The sequence below is a fragment of the Stegodyphus dumicola genome, chromosome 1 (assembly GCF_044657685.1).
Source record: "Stegodyphus dumicola isolate Sdum_Otavi_A_Nest chromosome 1, ASM4465768v1".
Taxonomy (NCBI): Eukaryota; Metazoa; Arthropoda; class Arachnida; order Araneae; family Eresidae; genus Stegodyphus; species Stegodyphus dumicola.
The window spans coordinates 181,515,621-181,539,986 of NC_140768.1; the positions used below are offsets into that span (position 1 = coordinate 181,515,621).

The window sequence follows — 24,366 nt, forward strand, 5'->3', positions numbered from 1 at the left end:
TGTAAAGCAATCTAAATTTAAGGTACAAAGCATAGGCGGATAACCCTTAATGACAGTATTGAAATTTAAAACACACAAATATTAAAATATACATTTGAACATCTGTAGCTATTCTTTGCTAAAAAAATATGAAACATTAGTTAGTTTAAACTATAAGATTAACATGCTGTATATTGACTTAAAGTAAATTTTAAAAAATCTGATGTGGGCACCAAATAACTTCCTTGTACGGCCACACACATTATTAGCCAGCGGGCAGGATGACAGATTTTTTGGTACACAAGTTTGATAGCTTACTTTTGGTCCCACAAGGCAAAAAGGCACTGAAGTTAGTGCACAGACTTAAAATTCACTTTCCTTCTAGCAGCTTCAAATGTCAACAAAAGGCAGCTTCATTACATTTAATTCCACTTAACAACTTTAGATTAACTAAAGGCATAAAAATCTTAACTATACAACAAAAAACACTTAGTATTTTTTGCAGTTAAATGAAAGAAAATAACTTTACATATTGCTATTATTTTAAAATTTATACAACTGTAATTACAGTATAAAAACATTTAACATATAAATCTAGTACATAAGAAAATGCAGAAAAGCAATTTACATTGAAATTTCAAAATGATAATAGGATAAAAACACAAACACCTTACTTAATATTCTGAGCTGTACAACTACTTTTATCCATCCAAGAGGGTTCTTTTCAATTATTTTACATTACCTTGGCATTTAAAATAAATGGTTTTCTCGCTTTCTTTAATGATCTAATAAATCTCATCATAATGAATGGAATGTTATAAAAACAAAGAATAAAACAATGAATTAATTATTTAAATCTAGCTAATAAATGTTAGTTGAACACATACTTCATTAACAATAGAAAAAGCCATATCATTCAAAAGTTAAAAAAATATAGACTTGACAGCTAATGTATAAATGCAGTGATTCATTGAAAAAAAAATATGATTAAGAAAGGAGAAAATATCTAACCTTTAGGAGCTAAATATAATTTTTCTCCAGCAGAGAAAGATAATTCACCAGGTCTAGTTGCAGTGAAATCATATGCAGTCACTGCAAAAGCCAACTTGCCATCTTTAACCCAAGTACTTGGATCTGCAATTTAGTAAATACTCTTAGTGCATAAGGTATACATATATATCAAAATACAAATAAGATTCATGAAGCACCATTCCAGTCTATAATGTACACCCATAATTCCAAACTATATTTAAATTTTTTTTAGTATATTTGTCATATAATGCACACCTTTCTCTATATAAAGAAACTTGAAAGGTTTATCTGTGATGCTCTTATCTTTTGAAGTCATTCATTCTAAGATTTTCCCCAGGCTTTCAAACAATGGTATACTGAATTGACAAGTGATAAAGGGAACAATATGCACTTGGGGGGAATCCTTGAGGGAGTACAAAATTCTACCATGAGGGAGCATTATATTCAATGTAGGCATGCACAAGAACATTATTCTATGGTTTCAAGAAAAGGGGGACATAATTTGGGATAAGAATGCATTTCTGATACAAATGAATTTGTGGAATTGGGAGTCAGATGTTTTCTCTTTTTGTAGTCATTTGAAGCGTGATTTTTAAGTGAACATCAAAGGCTCATGTAAAGCAAAGTCATTCAATTTGGGGGAAAAATGGAAATTGTGCTGCGGTAAGGACGTTTGGTGTTGGTGAAAGCTCCATACATGAGTGGAAGAAAAATGAAATCACAATAACATGCCATAGAATAAATATGCTCTGTGTAAAGATGGGTTACACTAGAAGAAAATGCTGCAAACTGGATCCTAGAGAATCGTCAAAATGGAATTATTGTAGCAAGAAACTGTGTTCGTTTATTTGCTTTAAAGTGGGCAAAAAAGAATGTAAACAAAATTGAAAACATTAAACCACCTTCGAGTTGCTTCAGTTGATTTATAGCATGGATTAATTTAGTTCTATGAGAAAAAACAAAAGTTCCACAAATGCTTTTGGCAGATTAGGACACTAAACTGATAAGTTTCCAGAAGTAAGTTTATTGACCTATGAAGGCAAAAAATTACATACTATCCCATATTGGAAATATGGATGAAACTCTAGTAATGTTTCATATGACAGGAAATAAAACTATTGATGTGAAAGAAACAAAAACAATTCACATAATAATAGGTCACGAAAAATCTCACTTCACCATAGTGCTTTATTGCTTAGCAGATGGTAAAAATTTAAATGTATGGTTATTTTTAAAAGAAAGATTATGTTGAATGCAATTTTCCAAATGGTGTTTTTATTCATGCTCAAGAGAAAGGATGGATGGATGAATGTGGTATGAAGTGTTTGGCAAAAGCATCTTAAGAAACTGTTGAAAGAGTGTAATACAGACATAGCAGTTATTCCAGGCAGATTAACACTTAGTTCAGCTTAGAGGTAAGAATAAAAAAAAAAACAGTCAAAGAAAATTCAAAACGGCAGTGAAACGTTTCTTTCAAAAACTAAACGGCAGAATGTTAGAACATGAAAAAAAAATTTCAAACATACAAAAGGAGGCCAAATGCATCATTCCAAGCTAGATGAAATGGAAGATGATTATTTATTTATGGATCAAGGTAACAGTGATGGTGAATTTGATGGTATGCTTGAAGATATAACAGAAGACAAATATAACAAACGTTTCATGTTATGTGATAATGAAAATCTTAAAGTTCACAAGGTATGTCATTTCTTTTAAACACAGCATTTAGGTACATCTAGAAATCTAATTTTTGTATTCTCATCTCTTCCTTATTTTTAATCTATCATTTTTATATACGGTGTATAACGCATACCCATAAATTTGGGTTTTATTTTTTATCTTTGTTTGTTTAAAAAGGTACATTATATGCTGGGATATATGGTAATTACATCATCAATGTTTTTCCACTGCCAGAATTAAATCACAGAAGAGTTTGATGACACAAAAGGGTTATTTTTCCCTCAAAAGCTCGTTTTACATTTATATAAGACTATGACAAAATTATATGAAATACTTACTGCATGTAATACTGAAAAAGAACTTGCATACCAAATTCAAAAAGATATTTCGAACATGTTGAAAAATAAAATAAAATAAAATTAACTTATCAGCTTAAATATTAAAGACTATTTTTAAATAATATAAGAATACAATGTAATATTATTTTTGAAAGCAAAATTTATGTAATTCTGCACAAACTATATAAGTGTGTTTTAATTAGATGAGGTTACATTATAAAAAAAGTTCTGAAAAATAATTTTCTCCTCTTTTCCTAATACAGTTATTATAAAAAGAAATATATGTATACAATGATTATTTTAATGTGGCCAGTTGGTATAATTTCATAAAAATATTCAATGTTTTTAATTAGGTATAATATGAAATACCTGTAGTTTTAATTAAATCATTTAGATAAAATTTTTTTTTAAATATGATTAGGAACTGCATTTATTGCTTTCAAATTGCTTAGTTCATTATTCAATAATAGTTGGATCAAATTTTAAAATGGAAATGGAGTATGGTAAAATATATATACAATACAAAGCCCAAGAACCAGACGTCCAATATCCGGAATGATCTAAAATCCCGACCTAAAATCACCAACAACCTTTTTTTTAATCCCCCCATAATAAAACATGTGGAGAATCTTGATTCTTAATTTCACTTCCGCACTAAATAAATTTCTTATAAATATCTTGTTATTGAAGAAACAATAATTTAATATAAATTTGTATAAAAGATTTGGCTTGGTATCTGCGCATCTGCTTAGCATACATCTCAAACCAAAACATTCTACATAAAAATAATATTTTATATTCCTGACATCAACCTGGCAAATAAATTATTTATTACATTTTGCTTTCATCATCACATGACAACTTGAGTTATGACTCATTCAGTGATACGCAAACAATTTTTTTATATTAGTAATTTAATAACAAAGGGTACGGTAACCTTTTATGTCAACATTACGCTTTTGGAAAGCACTGGGATCCAAAATTTAGGGACAAAAATTTAGAACTCAGGCACTTGGTAGCAGAATTTAGGACCCACAGAGACTGCATCAGTTGGTAGGATATCTAGCACTGGACCTCGATGAGCCTTAAGTATATGTTGAAATTTATTCAGGACTCAGATAAGCCTTAAGCATGTGTAAGAAATAGATATAAGTATAATAAATAACTAATGCAATTCAGGCTTAACTGTCTCAGCACGCGATAGAAGCAAGACCAAATTTAGCTGAACAACTTGTCTTTTGGCACCAGTCTCATGACACATAGAAAATAATGTACAGCAGACACCATTAACCCTTTCAGGACGGGCGTCCCATATACGCATTCCCTAAGAACGTCTCTTACAGCCGGGCGTCCCATCCACGCATCCCTAGAGACTGCATTCAGAGGAGGGGTGATGCGTATATGCATTTTAAGCTGGAACGTTTTTCTGAAGGCCACTAGATGGCATTCTATGTCCATTACGTTTGAAATGAACACAGTTTTAGGTTCCTGACCATGAGTTTGATATATTCTGTCTGACTTTGGTATTTTACTCATCAACTGTTGTGAGGGTGGGGGGGAGCAAAAGCGTAAACAGAGGTGGGCTCTTTAATACCTCGCGTGCTAATGTAAACATTCGCGTGTCTGATTTATATCCAATTACTTTTTTAATTCTATTTTTTCCTCTACTATACACAGTCTTTTAGGGTTACTAGACAGCCCAGTCAGTTTTGCATTGACTTCAGATATATTCCCGTTTTTCCTCTTTTTATTTCTGGAAGTCTCGCTTCTTGTCTATTATGGGGCGAAGGCGCTATTTATCAGAGGAAGAATACCTTCGTATGGTTAATGAACCATTTACTAATGCAGATGAGAGTGATGATTCTTTTTCTAAAGATTTAAAAAGTGATACTTTTTCTAAGAGTTAGAAAGTGATACTACGATTTTGAGATTTACCACAGTCTTCATTTTAAATTTTGTTACTTCTTACTGCAAATAGACTTTATTGTGTTTTTTTATTAATTTTAGACTTTATTGATGGATTTTATCAATTAAAACTTTGGAATAATTTGAATAGTGCTTCCGAAAATTATTTTACAAGACAAGGAAATTTTTAAGTATATTTTCACGTAGAATAAAGAAAAAAACGTTATTAAGTGCTAATTTTAACATATATAAGACCGCAAGTAATAATCTAAAATGATACCAAAAATTACGAGGCTAGAAGCGAAATTTCTTTTTTTCTGATTTTTTTTATAAAATTAGGCTTAGCGATGCAAAACCTCCATCCTGTACGGTGACTGCATTCGATTCCCTTCAGTCCCGCAGGAGCATCTTAAACAAAGGTGCGCCGTCGTGAAAAGGTTAAGCTACGCTAAAATTATACTTTACTTTTTATTTCCAAAAAAATTTCAGTCAATATAGCAGTTTGTGCTGTTCCTTGTGCTGTTAATTTTCTGATTTCATCTAGCTTATTATTTTTTTGCAGACTGTTTTCATTACAGCAGTTTAAAAATTAAATTTAACTTTTGATTATGTCAAAAGAGTTTCTAATTCTAGAACTGCAACATGATCTACAAAGCAAAAGCATGTTTCGATGTCCATTAAACAAAAAGCGGAATTGCTGCAAAAAATGGATGAAGGCATATCTGTCGTCTCAAAATCATGCGAGGAGTATGGCATTGGAAAGTCAACTGTGTTTGACAGAAGAAAACAGAAAAAGGAACTTTTTGAATTTTTTGTGGATTTCAACACCCCACTTGCAATGAATAACAGAAAAATTATTCGTTATGCTAAAAGTGAAGATCATGACAAAGTGATGACTGAATGGGTCAGACAGTGTCTCAGCAAAGATGTGAAATTGACAGGTCCAATGCTAATGGCTCAAGCCAAAATATATCATGAAGAAATGAACTTAAAAACTAAGTGCACATATTCGACTGGTTGGTTAACCAAATTTGAAAATCGAAATAAGGCAATTAAAAGTTTCAGGTGAAAAAGCTTCAACTGATACTGAAGCTGATGAATTATTTTCAGATGAATTCACTGAACTCATTAACAGTGAAAAGTTATCTCCAAAACAAATTTATGATGCTGATGAAATTGGAATTTTCTGGCAATATGTAAGCAAAATACCTTGGCAATCTTTACAATAAAAGCTCCAACTGGTGTCAAAGGTTCCAAAACAAAAATAACAATTTTAGCAAATGCAAATGCTGCAGGAATGCACAAGTGTAAATATTTCGTAATCGGAAAAAATACACAACCTCAAGCACTTAAAGTTGTAAAGATATTCCCCGTTATATATCATGCAAATAAAACAGCATGGATGACACAAGTGTTACTGAATGATTGGTTTGAAAATCATTTCATACTCGAGGCTCGGACGAATTCGGTTGGTTTACTTGATGACACAAAAACTATCCCGATTGCAGACAACTGTTCGGCTCATACTTCACTTAAAGCTTTAATGAAGTATTATGTATCTGTATCCTTTCCTCCAAACTGTAAGTCTAAATCAGCCAGCCTATGGATATCAGAATAGTGTGCACATTGAAGTGCAAATATAAAGTAGAATTTTTTAAATCCATGTTAAATTTTTTGAATAATGACAAGAGTATTCAAGAATTGTTGAAATATTTTACCATAAAATCTGCTGTGTGGAGCATTGCAAGATCGTGGGAGGATGTATCTCCAGATACTTTAAAAAATACTTGGCATAATTTATGGCCAACTACCATATTTCATGGTGAGGAGGGCGAATATGATTGCCCCGAACTTGAAGGTTTTCAGATAGCGCAAACCAAAAGGGAAATTTTCCGGTTAATCGATTTTGCATAGAAATGTGGTGAACGGATAATAAATTATGATATAACTGAAGTTTTTCATTGCGGTCACAATGCCCCAATCATCAATCAATCACTGGACCACGAAATCTGTAGTATGGTTCTAGATCCAGAAAATACTGTTACCGATAATGAAAAGTGACAAAAAGGTTACTGAAAAAGAAAGCAATTACAGGACTTGAACAATGGAACTTTGTAAATGAACATGAAATTATGTCAGTCTACCATATTAAAGAGAAAATATTAGCACAAAAAAAGCAACTTAAACAACTTACATTGAAAGAAAAGTTTAATAAAGTAAATAAATAAATATTAAGCTTTTTTTGTAAATTTTGATACTCTTTAGATCAAGAATGTTCATTATTTCATTAATCATGATTTCATATTTTTAATTTTATAATTTCTACATGCCACCTTTTAACAGTTTTAAATTGTTAATCTAATATCCGGAAAAATCCGAAATCTGGAATCGCTGAAGTCCCGACGAGTCTGGATCCCGGACTTTGTACTGTATATATATTGGACAGTAACAATACATTTCTTTATCACTGAATCTTTTGATTAAATCTGAATGATAAATATTGACTTTGCCAAGTGACAATATATTTCTTTTAAATTTTTTAAGTTTTCTAATTAAATTTGAAGCATAAAAATCTTACACTTTATCGAATGGCAATACATTTTTATTACATAGCCAAGTTTGTTAATAATAATTCATAAAATTTACACAAAGTATGAAATAAATAGGAAACTAATTTTAAATTCAAAATTCACACTTTGAAGTGCATATGTTCAGGTGATGTGTGTTCAAAATTTGGTAGTTCTAATCTGATGGCTCTCATTTTCTACAATATAATGAGCATGCATACACACATCTAAAAATTCTTTATTATTTAACAATAGAGATAAAACACAATTCCATTTCTTGAATACTAGTAAGGAGCTAAAATTTCTAATTCCCAGCAAGAACACTGAATCAAGAAAATGGTATACTTCATGTAACAAGCAGATATACATAAAAAAAAGACAAAATTAACTCTTCTGAATCCACGATGATACAAAAACACAAATCCCATAAGACCACATTCTTACTACTGTGATATAGATGCAGTCTTTTTTTAGCTCTACTACCTAAGCAAATTTCTAAAAAATGTAACAAGACAAAGTATCAGATTTTTGTAAACTTTTAATTAGTTCACTCTTGGTCTTTGTTATTATAATCAAAAGTACAGCAAGTTCCTGATATGCTATCGAGTTTACATTTTGCACATAAACTGTATACATTGTAAGTAACGATTTAACGTGGTGAATTAATTTTTTAAAGCGAATGTTAGAATTATTATTAAGCATATCTTCATTTAATAAACAAAATTAAAATTTCATAAATTTACTGTATGCACCATCGAATAAAGTAGGAAAAATTCTTTTAAATAAAATTTGTATGATATTTATAATGTGATCTGATTTTTCGATTAATTTTCAAAAATTGTCCAGGATTTAAAAATTTTCAGCTCTTAAAAATGTATTGGTTACACAGTTTTGAAATTTCTGCAGATGATAAAACACACTCTTCACCCTCTTTTAAACAAAGTTGGGTGAATTTCTACATTTTTTTTTTTTTTTTGGTCAGGGGGGGAGAGATTTTCTACAATACTTTTTTATTAAGTATGCTACAATATGAAACAGGAAGGGAAATACTGGTTCTTGAATTTAAAGATTATGTTATTATATCATAAATTTTCTTGCTCTTACACAGAATTTTCTAAAATTCTGTCTATTTATTTATACATCAATTTCACTGTCTTTGCTGCACAGAATTACTTGTAAATAAATTAAGGTTACTTTAGAAGTCTTTAGATATTTTGATAAATACTGTATCTCTGCCCTTTTCTTACAGACAGATTTTGTATTTACGTTTCCTTTCATTTAATTAATCTAAAAAAACAACAGGACTGATTAGCATTTAAAATTATTTGCAATACATCATTTTACATTTTCCGTAACTTAATGTATATTTTTCTCAATATTTCTTTTTAAAAGCCGAATTTCTTAATTTTATTGTGATATATAATATTATATTTTTTAAGTGCCTTCAAAATTATAACATCCAAAAATACCTTTGTTATAAAGATTTAAAATTTTCAGGGTTATAAAGCAAACTCTTTAACCCCTTTTAAAACAAGAATAATAAATCAAGAATGATATTAATTATGTGACTTTCTAGAACTTTTTAAAATTAGTCTAATTTTAAGCTTTTATTTAACCTCCTGATGGTCATTAATGAGCTCAGCTCGCATTCCAGTTACACACTGCAGTGGACACAAACAACAAACCTCACTTTACAAATCTGGCGACTGACAGATAGCTTATGTATTGTAAAGAAACAGTTGCTTAATCTCGCAACCAACTCACTCATGGTATTTTTGTAAGTACAGTCAAAACTTTGTCTGAACTTAAAATTTTGCTTGCACACACTCATTGTGGATTATTATACAATGCAGCAACTTTTTCAAAATTTGATTTAGATTTTTAAAAATTTAATGCTTAAATGATTTTTCACACATATCTTCCTTTAATAAACAAGCTAAAACTCTGAGAATTTTACTGTTTGCACCTTCAGATACAGCAGAAAATATCTTTTAAATGAAGTTTACATATGAGATTTTACAATAAATTATGATTTTTTGATAAAACTGCTAGATTTTTTTGATCGAATCATTTGACTGATAATGTGTCATTGAGAGACTAAAAAGCTAATTAAAAAAAAAGTTTATAAGCTTTTATTTAAAATTCATAAAATCATTAACAAATTAAAAAGGAAAATGAATTTATCATACACTTTAATGGGAACAAGAAAATAATTATCTTTACAAAATTCATCAACAATTTTACATTGCAGATGAATTTTGTGAAGTAAATTATTTAATCTTTTCTTTGTATTATTATTCAAACTTATTTTCCCATTATTGCATGAATTTAGTTTTGATTAACTTACATTTCATTCTACATCTGAATAGGCTATATTGATTAAACTGCAAAAAATTAAGCAAATTATTTAATCTCTTCTTCATATTATTATTCAAACTTATTTTCACATTATTGTATGAACTCAGTTTTGATTAACTTATATTTCATTCTACATTTGAGTATGTTATATTCATTAAAACTATACAAAACATTATTGAATTGATTTCAAAACAAATCTACTATATATTACACTGCCAAAATATTAGAAGCAACCTTTTTTTTTTAATATAGACCTATCTGCCAATGACATTCAATAATATAACAGCCAGAAATTGCTTTATACGTTCTGCATTATATTAACACATATTATTAAATCGTAACAGAAGAAAAGATTACCATAGAATTTTACACTAAATTTATATTACTTTATACAAAATTTTAAGATTATAAAAAGCTCTTTCAAATAAATACTCACCAAAAGACTTTTTGGTAATACTCTTGGAGAGTAACTTGAACATAAGCCATGGAGCACCAACAACTAAGCCAATAAAAAACAGAAAAGGCCATGCACTTTTGTTTGTACCCTCAGTAAAAGGTGATGAATTGGAAACTGCTTCTGTTGCTGATCGCCAGGCAGCATCAACAGAGGGATTATCTTTTTTCAGTTCTAAAATGTGTTAAATTATATCACCATATTAAAGAAAAGTAAAATTTAAATTGAAGAATAATAATGTAGTAAAACAGTTTGCAAAATACACAATATTTTCAATCACGAAATTATAGAATGAATATAATGTAACAAATATTTAAAAAAAACTCACTGGCACGTGGATAAGAAAAACTGGCTTCAATGGATATTTGATCAACCAGATGAACAAAAATATATTCTAAAGACTGATGAAAAGTGTAAAATCACCATATAAATCAAACATTCTACACTATAACAAATGCATACTTACATTGGCAATTTCGTACTAATAACTCATCTGCTCAAACACCAACGCAAGGACAAAATTCTGGACTAGATGATCACGTGTGATGAAAAGTGGATTTACTTCAGCAACACACGCCAAAAAGGGATTGGGCTGCACTCAATGAGCCTGTTGGCAACATCGCAAAGTACAATTTGACTAACAAAAATATCATGCTTTGTTCCTGGTGGGATTGCCATGGTATTACCCACAAAGAGTATCTAGAAAAAGGTAAAACCCTCGACAGTAACGTGTACAGCGAGATGCTAGTCCGTGTTGACGCTGCTATCAAGGAAAAATGTTGAGCTGAGCTCTGAAGCAAAAAAGGTAATGTTCCATCAAGATCACGTGTCTGCATTCACCTGCTGGACTCTGCACACTCGATTGGGATCTTTTGCAACACCCATCATGTAGCCCCCCCTCCCACTGCTCCTTTGGACTTCTACATTTTGACACATTTGCAGCTACATTTTGCTGGTGCTATCTTCCATTCTGCATAGGACATCTGAAATGAGGTTTAATCTGTTTTTGGACTCGCAGCCACCACATTTCTGAACCAAAGGCTTTAAAAGACTACCAAAACGTTGGCAGAAAATCTTAGATTTGGGTGGTGACTATTACCTGCACTAAAGGTACTGCTGTATGATTTGGAACGAAAAGGAAAAAGTGCATTAATTGACTGGTTTGTAAATGAAGGTTTATTTAGTAGCAATTATAAGTGTCCTGTTTGTAGGAAGGAAATGCGTATGGTTGAACGTCGGAGGATATGTTTTACTCTTATTTTTGTGAATTTATGCGACGCCACCAATATACACAGATAGTCTTAGGAAGTTTTTGAATGCTGTTAAGGAATTTTGTGTGCCACAGTTTGAAGGACTCTGAAATTTCTAAATTTCTAATGAAGGTACGTGGATATTTGCTTTGTGTAGTGCTTAGATGCATAAGATGAATTTCCTTTTTTATGTTATTTTATTGTTTGATTTTAAATGCAGTTTATTGAGATTATGTATTTTTTGTTTGGCTCTACTGTAGAACTGGGTGCTACTTTGACTTAAGTGAAAATACCCCTTGACTTCGATGCATAAGAAATCAAGGAAGTGCAAAATGCCAAGTTTTTGCAATTCTCTGTTTTTTTTTTTTTTTTTTTTTTTTTTAAGTGAAAATAGGTCGATGTGTACATGGATAAAGAGAGTGCTCAATGCCAAGTTTGTGCAATTCTCTGATTTTTTTTTAAGTGAAAATAGGTCGATGTATACATGGATACTGGAGCTTGTGCAATTCTTTGATTTGTTATTTTGTCTTTGTGTAGCAGTGATTTTTGGCACAAAAATCGGTGCTACACGAAGCCAAAATAACAAGTTAAAGAATTGCACAAAGTCATTATCCATGTGTTGCCAAAAATCGCCAATTTTTGCTAAGGGGCACCCGTAAATATATTTTTATGGAAAGCTAAGATTACACATCTTTATAGGAGGCAATGGTGGCCGCCTATTAGGTGCTTCCATAATGAAATGCCCACCACTTTCGGCACCTGTAGTAATGCAAGGGTAATGGCTATTAAATAAAGTGTCTGGCCATAAAAAAAAAGGGAAAAAAAATCTGAACGCTTTCAGATTACACCTAAAGAGGTGTTTTTGGATGTTTTGTACGTTACCTTTACTTATTAAGCATCATATTCTTTGGACTTGAACCATAAAATTAAGTTTAATAGCATTATCACAAAATATTTAAAAGAACACATCTTTAGAATTTCCAATACACAGTCTTGTGTTCTGGAGATAAAGATTTCCCCCCCCCTGTACTGTTTTGCCTTTGCTCGCTTTGTTATGTATGAGTTAGTAATAAAAAATTCTTTAATGTTTGACAAAATATGAAATAGATAATAAAACAAATTCCAAATTTGAGCTTCCAGATGTTCATATTTGAACGAAGAACTACGCTATTCAAAATTGATTTTTCTATGTATCGTTGGTTTTTCACTGTGCGAGTAAAGTACACATATTCATGCAAATTCTTCATTATTTAATTTCTTTAAACATAATGGAATTTTATATTAACATACTTGCCAACTTATGACATTAAAAAATCGGAAGAATTCTTTTTAAGAAATCAGGAGATTTTTCACAATGTTAAAAAGACTTTTTAAATTAAACTATAGATCTTAATAATGAATTAACTTTAAATAGTTACTAATTTTTAAATGCAAACAACACAAAAATACCTTATATATAAAAAACATTTTTATTACTTGCATCATTTAAGAAAACAAACAAACAAAAACAAAAAAAGACACTTTAATAAGTTTTCATACAAATGTTATGAACAGTGGCAGATTTTGCTTTCATTACAAAAGAAACTTCATAGTTTTGTTCACAGCAACTGCCACATAGGCCTGCTTTCACTAATAAAAGTTTTTCTAATGTGTCATCACTAATATTAGATCTAAATTTAGTCCTCGTTTTCGCAACAACACTGAAAATCCTCACACTCTGCATTACTATGGGGAACTGTCCAGATGGCCAACATAAATTGCGACTGCAATATATCAGTGGCAACGTCAATATCATCATCTTTCATGACTAAATGAAGAAACACAGGAAATCTGTTCAAAAAGTACCTTATATCAGAAAAAGATGCATTTGCTAGAGCAGAACCATCAGCAACTTTAGCATGCAAAATCACTTCAACGTTGACTGGAAATGTATGTAGTATGTAATCACATACTCGACAGAAGTAACTTTTAACATTAAGATAAAACTTATTTTTGTCTTCTTCTGAAAGTTCTTCAACTACTTTTGTCGTTGCAGTTCCTATTACCAAATCTTCATCTTTCTTCTGTTTTTCTATTTCACCATAAATCACATCATGTATAGAATTACAAGACAAAACACAGACTGGTTTTACAAACTTTGATAAAATGTCTTTAAACATATCATAAATCATTGATTGCAAAACATGAATTAATGGCATTCTGCTTTGTAGAACTGTGTTAAGAACATCGAATGATGGCAAAATGAATTGTAAAAAAAAAGCAAAAAGCTTTGCTAAGGTCCGAAGAAAAAAAACATAAATATTCGTTCTTCACAAGATAAACTTGCAGTAATCGGAAAATGTTTCATGTGTTGAGCAATTTTTTTATTTTGAGAGAAATTTGTATCAGCTTTACGCTTATATTTTGCAGTATTATTTTGAGAACTGCCAGTTGAATTGCTGAATGGTGCAGAAATTACTTCATTTTTCTCAAACCTATTTTTAACAATGGAAATAGAAACTACATCTCCATTTACTTTATTTATTCATCTCCATTTAGGTATTTTATAACTTTCAATAGAGCCTTTTATTTTAACTCTCGAAGCATTTACTTCTTTAAAAAATGCAAGAAATGGGTTCCATTGATCGAGGATTCTAAATACAGGGTTGCCACTCAAACAGGAGAATGAAATTCCCTGACTTTTCCAGGTTTTCCAGGTATGTTTCGAGAAAATTCCAGTCTATCCGCATAATGTACGTTGGCTGTGCTAAGAGGTAAATTAATTATGGTATTACTTGTACTGTGTAGCAAATTCACTTAATTATTCAATAAATCCCAGAGAACATTTATTCTTAATTATTTTTGGTACACTTTGTTTGATAATTTTGTTTACTTTTCCGCTTAAAAAACTTAATAAAATTTAAGATATATACATTGGATAACAACTGTACGTTTTATTTAATTATTACTCATGATCATCCCCAGTTCAACACAAGGCTAATCCGGTTCTTATAAATCACAACGCAATGCTGTTAGGTTAGATTTTAGGTAAATTTAATTTGTGTGAGGTGTATTCTTAAAAGGCACCTTAACACTTGAAAACACAAATATAATTATAATAGGAATTGTTTTCTCCACTGAAGATTGAGATTAGAATCTGCCCAATCTGGAATAAAATAAGGCTTTTTTTGCAGACATTCTGCAGCTAAACGAAAGAAAGAAATCTATTTAATGATATTTTTTTACTAAATTGAGGTATTTTATATTTATTTTGCAGCATATATAAGGAAAAAATATGTGCATTCAATTTCGAGATGTCATCATACTGCTAGAATTAATTTCAGGATTATGCCAGAGAAAAAAATTTCCTGAAATTTGGAAATATTATTTACTAATGATAAATAAATTTAGAGGGAAGAAGCAACATTAAATGATATGAATAACATAAAAATAAAGATAATTACTTAAAAATTTAATTAGAATAATCAACATTATTTTAGCGAATATAGTTATATTACATGGTTATCCTACATGATTGATTACTATTTTTTTATTTTACTGCAAAATGACAAGGTATTTATTAAAAAGAAAAGAAAAAAAAAATTGTGGTAAAATCCTAGTACAGTCAAAAGTCGTTAATCCGGACTCGTCGGGACTTCGGCGATTCCGGATTATCGATTTTTCCGGATTATAGATCATCAGTTTAAATCTCGTAAGATGGCATGCAGAAATTATAAAAGTAAAAATATGAAACCATAATTTATGAAATAAAGAACAATTATGATCTAAAGGGTATCAAAATTTACAAAAAAAAAAGCTTAATATATATTTGTTTACTTTATTAAACATTTCTTTCAATGTAAGTTGTTTCAGTTGCTTTGTTTTTTATGTGATAATACATTCTCTTTAATTCTATAAACAGATATAATTTCTTGTCCAGTTACAAAGTTCCGCTGTTCAAGTCCTATAATTGCTGTGTCGAGAATACCGACTAATTTGTCAATCAAAATTTTTTTCGTTTTCAATAACCTATGTCACTTTCTTCGCTATCGAAAGCGAATTATAATGACGAGGCATTTGATTTAAATCGTATCAAAGACGGAGTACATCGAGATGAAATACTACATTGAGTAAGCAATTATAAGTCAAATAAAATAAAAACATCTGCCCTTAAGATAAGGGTAGTGCCGACAAATCAACTTCCAATTCATTGCACGCCGCCGGGGCGTTAAAGATAAACAAAGTTTAGATAAACAAACGTTAAAGTTTAGATAAACAAAGAATATGCCTTTATCCATTTTTTGCAGCAATTCCATTTTTGTTTAATGGACTCCGAAAGATACTTTCGCTTTGTATATCCTTTACATATTAGTAAATATGTATCGGAAATTCTATTTGACATAATTGAAAGTTCAAGCTTACTTTTATAAAATTGCTCTTACAGTCTGCAAAAAATAATAAGCCGGATCCAATTCGAAAATTAAGGAACAACGCAATCATCAACATTAACTGAAATAGATAATTAGACAATTTTAGCTTATACGTCCATTATAATAAAACGCGCATGCGAAAACGTATTCTGCACTTGCGCACACTCATATGCGCAGTTGTAAAGGGTCTTACGCACACGCGTAAACGCCTATGCGCATGTGTCAACACGGCGCATGCGCAGAAAGTTTTTAGTTTTGATGTCCGGATTATAGATCATTCCGAATTATGGGTGTCCGAATTAACGACTTTTGACTGTATACGATACGACCTTCGCATGATTTTGAAAATTGTCGCCAAGAACAAAATGACCCGTTTACTGCTCATCATCATTTTGCCAAATCCCACTGTACCATACATGGTGATTATTCTAACCAAAGAACGTCTATGTAAAAAGCGGAGGGAAAATTTGCTAAGGGATTTGGCGACGGAACCTGGCGGCCAGAATTTCCCTCTCCGCGATGTGTACAGGAAATTGAGAAACACGTGTTAAGAAGAAACGTTCTTTGACAAAAAAGAAAACTACGAAATTTTTTTTAAAAATTATTGCGAAAAATCCTAGAAGAAACGTTTTATCAAAGAACGTTTTTTCTTGGATTTTTCGCAATAATTTTAAAAACGGATTTTCGTAGATTTTTCCTTCCCCTAAAAATAACTAATCCATGAATTAATTTACCTGAGCCAAAAAATATTTTCTTTTTCTTTAGAGTTTAAAGAAATTTTAAACGATATTCATTTTATGAACTCTTGATAACGTGACCTTCGAACTTGACACCGGTTTCAAGCTTTGGCTACAGATATATCGCGCATGCACAGCTGTTTCCCGCTATGATGGAACAGAGCCACGTCTGTTGCAGAGAGGTTTTTCTTCTTTACACTACATATTTTTTTATTCTAACCTTCATGGTACCGTATACTAGGATTAAACCCATTTTGTTTTATACGAGAACATATAATTTCTTTAGTTCATGCACTGCACATGCGATTCTCAAGGTTACTGGAAACCAAAAGTTGCGGGAAACTTGCTTTGCCTTTCTTAAAAAGACAATCAAATTGGAGCTGCGAAAATTGGCTCTATGCCAGCTGCCCGAATGACACTCACGTGATACACAATTCGCCAAAAAAGTGATCTCTTCTGACGTCGGCGCAAAACTCGCCTTTTTTGGCGGGATCGTTAAATGAAATTCCCCGACTTTTCCAGATTTTGACTAAAACACTTAAAATTCCCTGACTTTTCCTTGAATTTTTTTGGTCAATTTCCGAATTCCCTGACTTTTTCCGGTTTTCCAGGTAGCGTGGCAACCCTGTAAATAGGCATTTCTTTAAAGACGGCCATCGTGTACACACGTTTGAAAATTTTTCATTTTTATTATGCAGCTGTTGGAACTGTTTCAAATTTTCCTTCCTTTTAGAACTCCTTTCAAGATAATAATAAATAATGGAAGTAGAAACTACATCTCCATTTACTTCATGCACTGCACATGCGATTCTCAAGGTTACTGGAAACCAAAAGTTGCGGGAAACTTGCTTTGCCTTTCTTAAAAAGACAATCAAATTGGAGCTGCGAAAATTGGCTCTATGCCAGCTGCCCGAATGACACTCACGTGATACACAATTCGCCAAAAAAGTGATCTCTTCTGACGTCGACGCAAAACTCGCCTTTTTTGGCGGGATCGTTAAATGAAATTCCCCGACTTTTCCAGATTTTGACTAAAACACTTAAAATTCCCTGACTTTTCCTTGAATTTTTTTGGTCAATTTCCGAATTCCCCGACTTTTTCCGGTTTTCCAGGTAGCGTAGCAACCCTGTAAATAAGCATTTCTTTAAAGATGGCCATCGTGTACACACGTTTGAAAATTTTTCATTTTTATTATGCAGCTGTTGGAACTGTTTCAAATTTTCCTTCCTTTTAGAACTCCTTTCAAGATAATAATAAATAATGGAAGTAGAAACTACATCTCCATTTACTTTAGGTATTTTATAACTTTCAATAAAGCCTTTTATCTTAACTCTCGAAGCATTTACTTCTTTAAAAAATGCAAGAAATGGGTTCCATGAATCGAGGATTCTAGATAAGCATTTCTTTAAAGACGGCCATCGTATACACAAGTTTGAAAATTTTTCTTTTCAGTATTATGCAGCTGTTGGAACTGTTTCAAATTTTCCTTCCTTTTAGAACTCCTTTCAAGATAATAATAAATATCAACAATGTGTTCATACACATTTATTGGTAAAGAAGCTGCTCCTTTTCCAGCTGCTAAATTTAAGAGGTGACAGGTGCACCTCATAATCTGCAAATCTGAATTTTCTTTTCTTAAGATGCCTGCAACACCAGTCTTCAAGCCTACCATTACTGGTGCATTATTGGCACCAAGTGCTAAGCAATTATCCAGAGGGATTGCATTTTCTTTTAAAGTTTTAATAATTAGCTGTGCTATATTAAAGCCTGTCGAATGTCTTTCTAAAGTGGGGACAGAAAGAAAACTGTACTCAATTTCTGAAGACTTTGGATTAAAGAAACAACAATTGGACGCAGTTTTGAATCGGTATTATTGCTTCCATCCGTAGAGAGGCAGAACGGAGCTGTTTCAATGCAATGAATAACTGAAGATTTATTTTTCAAACCCATTTCTTTAACAACTGCACCTGTTTTGGTCCTTGCACTTGAGTATTTCTTAGCGATTTCACAATCAGGAAACATTTTTCGAAATAAAGCTGCAGCGTGATCCGATGCATTCAGTGGCAGGTTGTGCTCCAGTAAAAAGGCAGAGAACAGACATTCTGCATTAATAACTTTGTTGGTCTTTTGTTTCCGAAGAAAATTTTAATTTTTCGTTTTTTCAAAACAACACATGTTGTCCTTGTGTTTTTGTGTACGCACGCTCATGTTTGGGAACATCCGCCCTTCCACCATGCGAAATCAAAAAATCGCAATGACAGACGGTACATATCGCAAATTTATTACATTTCCTTGTGGAAATAATGGAAGAAAATTCAACTGTGTATGATTTTTGAAACGTACATGAGTATTTCACCTTTCTCGCAGACATAACAAAAGATAATTTCTAAAACTATTTCCCGAAGGCAAATGTACTCACACTACTCAGGACAAGATGAACGAAATAACTAAAGAACATCCAAATAACAGCCTTGAGCTTGCTTTGTGCTCATTGTCTAATACATGCCAGATAACATACAGTGGAGCTCGATGCCCACTGGAGAACTGGAGAAAGACATTTCTGGATACATATGCTCTCACTCACAAAGCAAAAATTCTCATCTGATTCGCAACATTTTGTTTTAGATATAATCTAGAGAAAATTATATACTTTCAGACGTCCGAAATCACTTTTTTTTTTTTTTTTTTTTTTTTTTTTTGTGTGTGTTCATATAACGAAGTATTAAGCCAAGTTTCATAAAAATCATGAGAAATTTTAAGAATAAGAAAAAGTCGGGAGAAATATATTGTTAATCGAGTTGGCGGGAAAGCGGACGAAAATCGGGAGTCTCCCACCAAAATTGCGCGAGTTGGCAACTCTGTATTAATTATTAATATTTGGTGGTAACAATCTGAAAAGTGAACTAACATTTATTGTGAATCAACGCAAAATGCCAAAACAAAATTAATAGCTCTTCTGGGCAAACTGTCCCTTTGGGCTTAAAAAAAAAAAATATATCTTCATGCTATGGTGGCTTGAAAATCACAACTCCCCTTCCCTCTGACAAGTGCAGCAAAGTTTAAATTCAAAATTTGGAGGATGAGAACAATGTCTCTCTGAACATTTCAACTTCAAAATTAAGTGAGAAAATTTTAGTTTTCAGGTTTGTTACAATGTTTCATATCTCCCTGTTGCCACTATTTATTTCTTTTATTATATTTATTTCTTTTTAAGAAACTATGTTTAATTTCCCATCAAATTAAATCTTTATCATTTGAGGTGAGTAAAAGAATGAAGGTCTGTACCTGAAGGTATAATGCTATCATCTCGAAGTTTATTTATCACAACTAATTTTACAAGGAAGCACTAAATATAATAAACAATGCAGCATTTTCACGGTAATTTTGTAAAGAATTAACTTTACATAGTTAAAACACAATACTAAAAGTTTAAACAAATAAAACAAAAGTGGGTCACAATTATTACAGGATTCTTTATAATAAGCCACAAATATTTTCTCTCCGTTCTCACATTTTATAACATTTGCACATCCCTTCTCCTAGGAATAGTTTGTACATGACACAGAAAAAACATATAGTTAAATCTCATACATTTATATAAAGATAAATAGAAGATCTACACAGGTTTAAATATAGCTCAGAGATTTAAAGAGTATAAAATTGAAAAAAACTTACTCAAAATATAAAGTATTTTTAAACAAAGCCAACGCAAAGCCCGAAGCAAAGCCATCATGGATAACACTTCAGCCAAGCGATCTTTCAGTCGAGAAAACTGATCTACAACTCCAAGTATTGCACTGTAGGAACTGTGTACTGCAAAATAACATGACTCCAACATCATACTGATGGAACTCACCACTTCTACCAAAGATTCAACAGATTCAAAAGCTGGTCTAGTACTTTCTTCTGCTAATTGTATGAAACTGTTAGATGAATTGTCAATGGCACCGTATCGGCTATAAGGATATTGATGATATCCTCCAAAACCAGAATACAATCCTGAAGAGTATCGTGAAAAGGGACTATGGTAACTGCCATATCCTGACAGACCACCATACCTGGGTGAATATACAGGATCAGATCTCGGAGGAAGAGGTGGCGGCATACTTGAAAATTGATTGTTTGATCCTGTTGGATTCAAATAATGAGATGATAAAGGAACAGACTGATTTCTTCTTGTATGATTTATTGAAGACAAATTTCCAAGGGCATTAAGATTTCTCACTCCATCATTTGTAATATTACTCCTGAAATTAAATTTTAAAATTTTAACCACTTCTTTATATAAATAAAACAACAACATAAAGAAAAAGAACTTGAAACATAAAATAATTATAAGCTGAATATTCTCAAAATAAATACACACAAATAAATGAATTTCACATATAATATAATAATTTCATTTAAGGCTCTTCTACCATGACCTTTATCAAACCATCATCAAAGTTCTTCCAGATCGATGGCATATACTATAAAATAAGATAGTTGTACAAAGAAGTAGCATTGTTAATCGCTTTTACATAAATAATCATCAAAATTGTAAAATTTCCTGTGGTTTAAAAGTCAGTCAATGTACGTGTCAATGCATTAGTGGGCTTCATTCAATATTTTTGACAATTAGTTCTTACCTGGCCAGCTTATTTTAATACAAAAATAAGCTAAAACTTTTGTCACTAGAAAAGTTGCCACCTTAATGAACTTTATAAAACAATATTTGATTTCCATGCAAGCCTTGAAAAAGAGGTCTGCTATTGCATTCTGTTGCTTTTCCTTCCTTCCCAGGCTTTTATTCCAAAGCCTTTAACTTAAAAAAAAAATAAATAAATAAAAAAAATAAAAAACTTTTCTCTAACAAATTTCATTTAAATTCTATACAGTCAAAAGTCTTTAATTCGGACTCGTCGGGACTTCGACGATTCCGGATTATCGATTTTTCCGGATTATAGATCATAAGTTTAAATCTGGTAAGATGGCATGCAGAAATTATAAAATTAAAAATATGAAACTGTAATTTATAAAATAATGAGCAATTATGATCTAAAGGGTATCAAAATTTACAAAAAAAAGAAGCTTAATATTTATTTGTTTACTTTATTAAACATTTCTTTCAACGTGCGCATGCGTAAAGCATACCCTACGCATAGCCGGAATTAGAAAATTGCAACCAGAAAACTATTTGATTTGTATTCGTGATATTTATAATGACGAGAAATTTGATTTAAATCATATCAAAGACGGAGTACATCGAGATTAAATACTACATTTAATAAGGAATTATAAGCCGAATAAAATAAAAACATCTGCCCTAAAGATAACGATAGTGCTGACAGATCAACTTCCAGTTCATAGTGCGCCGCGAAACAAAGAATATGCCTTTATCCATTTTTTATAGCAATTCGTTTTTTTTTTTTTTTTTTTTTGATGGACATCGAAGCATACTTTCGTTTTATAGATCCTTTGGGAGCTCCAGCATCCTAAATTCTATTTGACAACAACGAAAGTTCAAGCTTACTTTTATAAAATTGCTCTTACAGTCTGCAAAAAATAATAAGCCGGATCCAATTCGAAGATTAAGGAACAACACAATCATCAACATTAACTGAAATAGATAATTAGATAATTTTAGCTTATACCGTTCGTTTTACATTAAACGCGCAAGCGAAAACGTATTCTGCGCTTGCGCAGACACATATACGCAGTCGTAAATGTCTTGCGCGCACGCCTAAAACGCTTATGCGCATGCGTCAACGCGGCGCCTGCGCAGAAAGATTTTAGCTTTGAGGTCCGGATTATAGATCATTCCGGATTATGGGTGTCCGAATTAACGACTTTTGACTGTATAACTATTGAGGATTTTAAAGTGAAGAGTGAGAGAGAGAGTACCTATCAAAAATAAATGAGGAAAACTGAAGATGAAAGTTCTAAGTACTATTCAGATTATCTGAATTCCCCTCTTACCAGCGAACATTCCTATCCTAACGCAGAAGCGCAAATAACCTAATTCAAAAATCAGAAACTTATTTTTTAGAAATCAGGACAATTTGCAACAATTTCACATACATACATCTTAGCAATTTTTACATTTAGTATGGAATTATAAGCCAAATAAAATAAAAACATCTGCCCTGAAGATAAGGATAGTGCTGACAGAATTCATAGCGTGCTGCGACGTTCGCCCCCCCCCCCAGAGCAGCGTGAAATTGATAAACAGATTTCGGAATGGTTAGAGAAACAATGGATATACCTTTATCCATTTTTTGCAGCAATTCCACTTTATGTTTGATGAACATCGAAACATGGTAGATCCTTTGTTAGCTCCAGCATCGGAAATTATATTTGACATAATCGAAAGTTCAAGCTTACTTTTATAAAATTGCTCTAACAGTCTTCAAAAAATAATAAGCCAGATCCAATTCTAAAGATTAAGGAACAACACAATCTGCAACATTAACTGAAATAGATAATTAGATAATTTTAGCTTAGCTTATACCATCCGTTATACATTAAACGTGCATGCGTAAACGTATTATATGCATGCGCATGCGCAAAAGTATTACGCTCATGCGTAAACGCCTATGCGCATGCATGAACGCATTATGTGTTGACGCATGCGCAAAAAGTTTGCAGCTTTGAGGTCCGGATTAACGACTTTTGACTGTATACTCTTCTGTTATCAGGACTGGATTAAGAAATGTATATATGTATGAATGTATACAGGGTGTATCAGTACAGCGGTGACACACTTTCAGGAGAAATCGAGTACATCCAGACGATGGGAAATTACATAGCAATGCATTGTTGGAAATGCTTTCCTGGCGCGGTAGTGACAACACGAAACGCAAAAAAAGAAAGCCACAAACATGTTTTGGTAAAATTTTACAGTTGAGTGCCCCTAGTTTTTTTGGCAAGTCTTTTTTGACAGCAAGATAGGTGGCAGGAAGGAACGATTTCAAGATGTCTGCTACACAAAACCAAAATAAGAAGTCAAAGAATTCAATAAACTCGGTGTCAATGCACACAATGATCTATTTTCACTTAAAAAAACGGCTAATCTTTGGAATATGGTAACAGGTAGTTTGGTGACATTTTGGTAAGGCGATAAAGGTTACTAGCTAGGACTTTAGCAGTGTACATACATGGATAAAGACAAGAGTGTGCGCAATGCCTTTTTTGTGCAATTCTGGGATTTTTTTTAAGTGAAAATACGTCGACATATACATGGATGGCACCATGTATGTGCAATTCTTAAAAACACGGGCAAGCAGTGGGCGATTCTGCATTTTCTCCCAATTTTGCACCTAATCTTCGTCATGATTAAGCACTTTTGTTCCATAAAAGTTCTAGCATAAGCGTAATTCGGCTGGCAGATTGTTAGGAAAAATGTTGAGTTAAAAAAAAAAAAAAATGCCTTTACTTCGTGAAAACAAAATGGCATCCAAAAAAAACTAGCAGGTTGCTGTAGCAGGGTTGGTCACCAACTTTTTGCCAAAAAATCGCCAAGTTACCATAATCCGAAGATTAACCAAAAAAACATTAGAGAATTGCACAAACTAGGAACTGTCCATTGCTTTAACTATGCCCATGTACACATCAATCTATTTTCATTTTAAAAAAATTAGGAAGCTAAAGCAAAGTTAAATCTATCATGGTAACTAG

General features: G+C 31.9%; 1 protein-coding gene across 2 annotated transcripts in view; it reads right to left on the minus strand.

The window, feature by feature from the left end:
• The window catches only part of Pex13 (peroxisomal biogenesis factor 13), a 35,444-nt gene that overhangs the window by 5,965 nt on the left and 5,113 nt on the right, over window positions 1-24,366 (minus strand). For both annotated transcript variants that reach the window (XM_035370681.2, XM_085823459.1), the window contains exons 2-4: window positions 20,386-20,957; window positions 10,296-10,487; window positions 991-1,113 (exon numbers count right to left, since the gene is read on the minus strand). In XM_035370681.2, coding sequence (XP_035226572.1) covers window positions 991-1,113; window positions 10,296-10,487; window positions 20,386-20,957 — 887 coding nt within the window. The remainder of the gene's footprint in view (window positions 1-990; window positions 1,114-10,295; window positions 10,488-20,385; window positions 20,958-24,366) is intronic.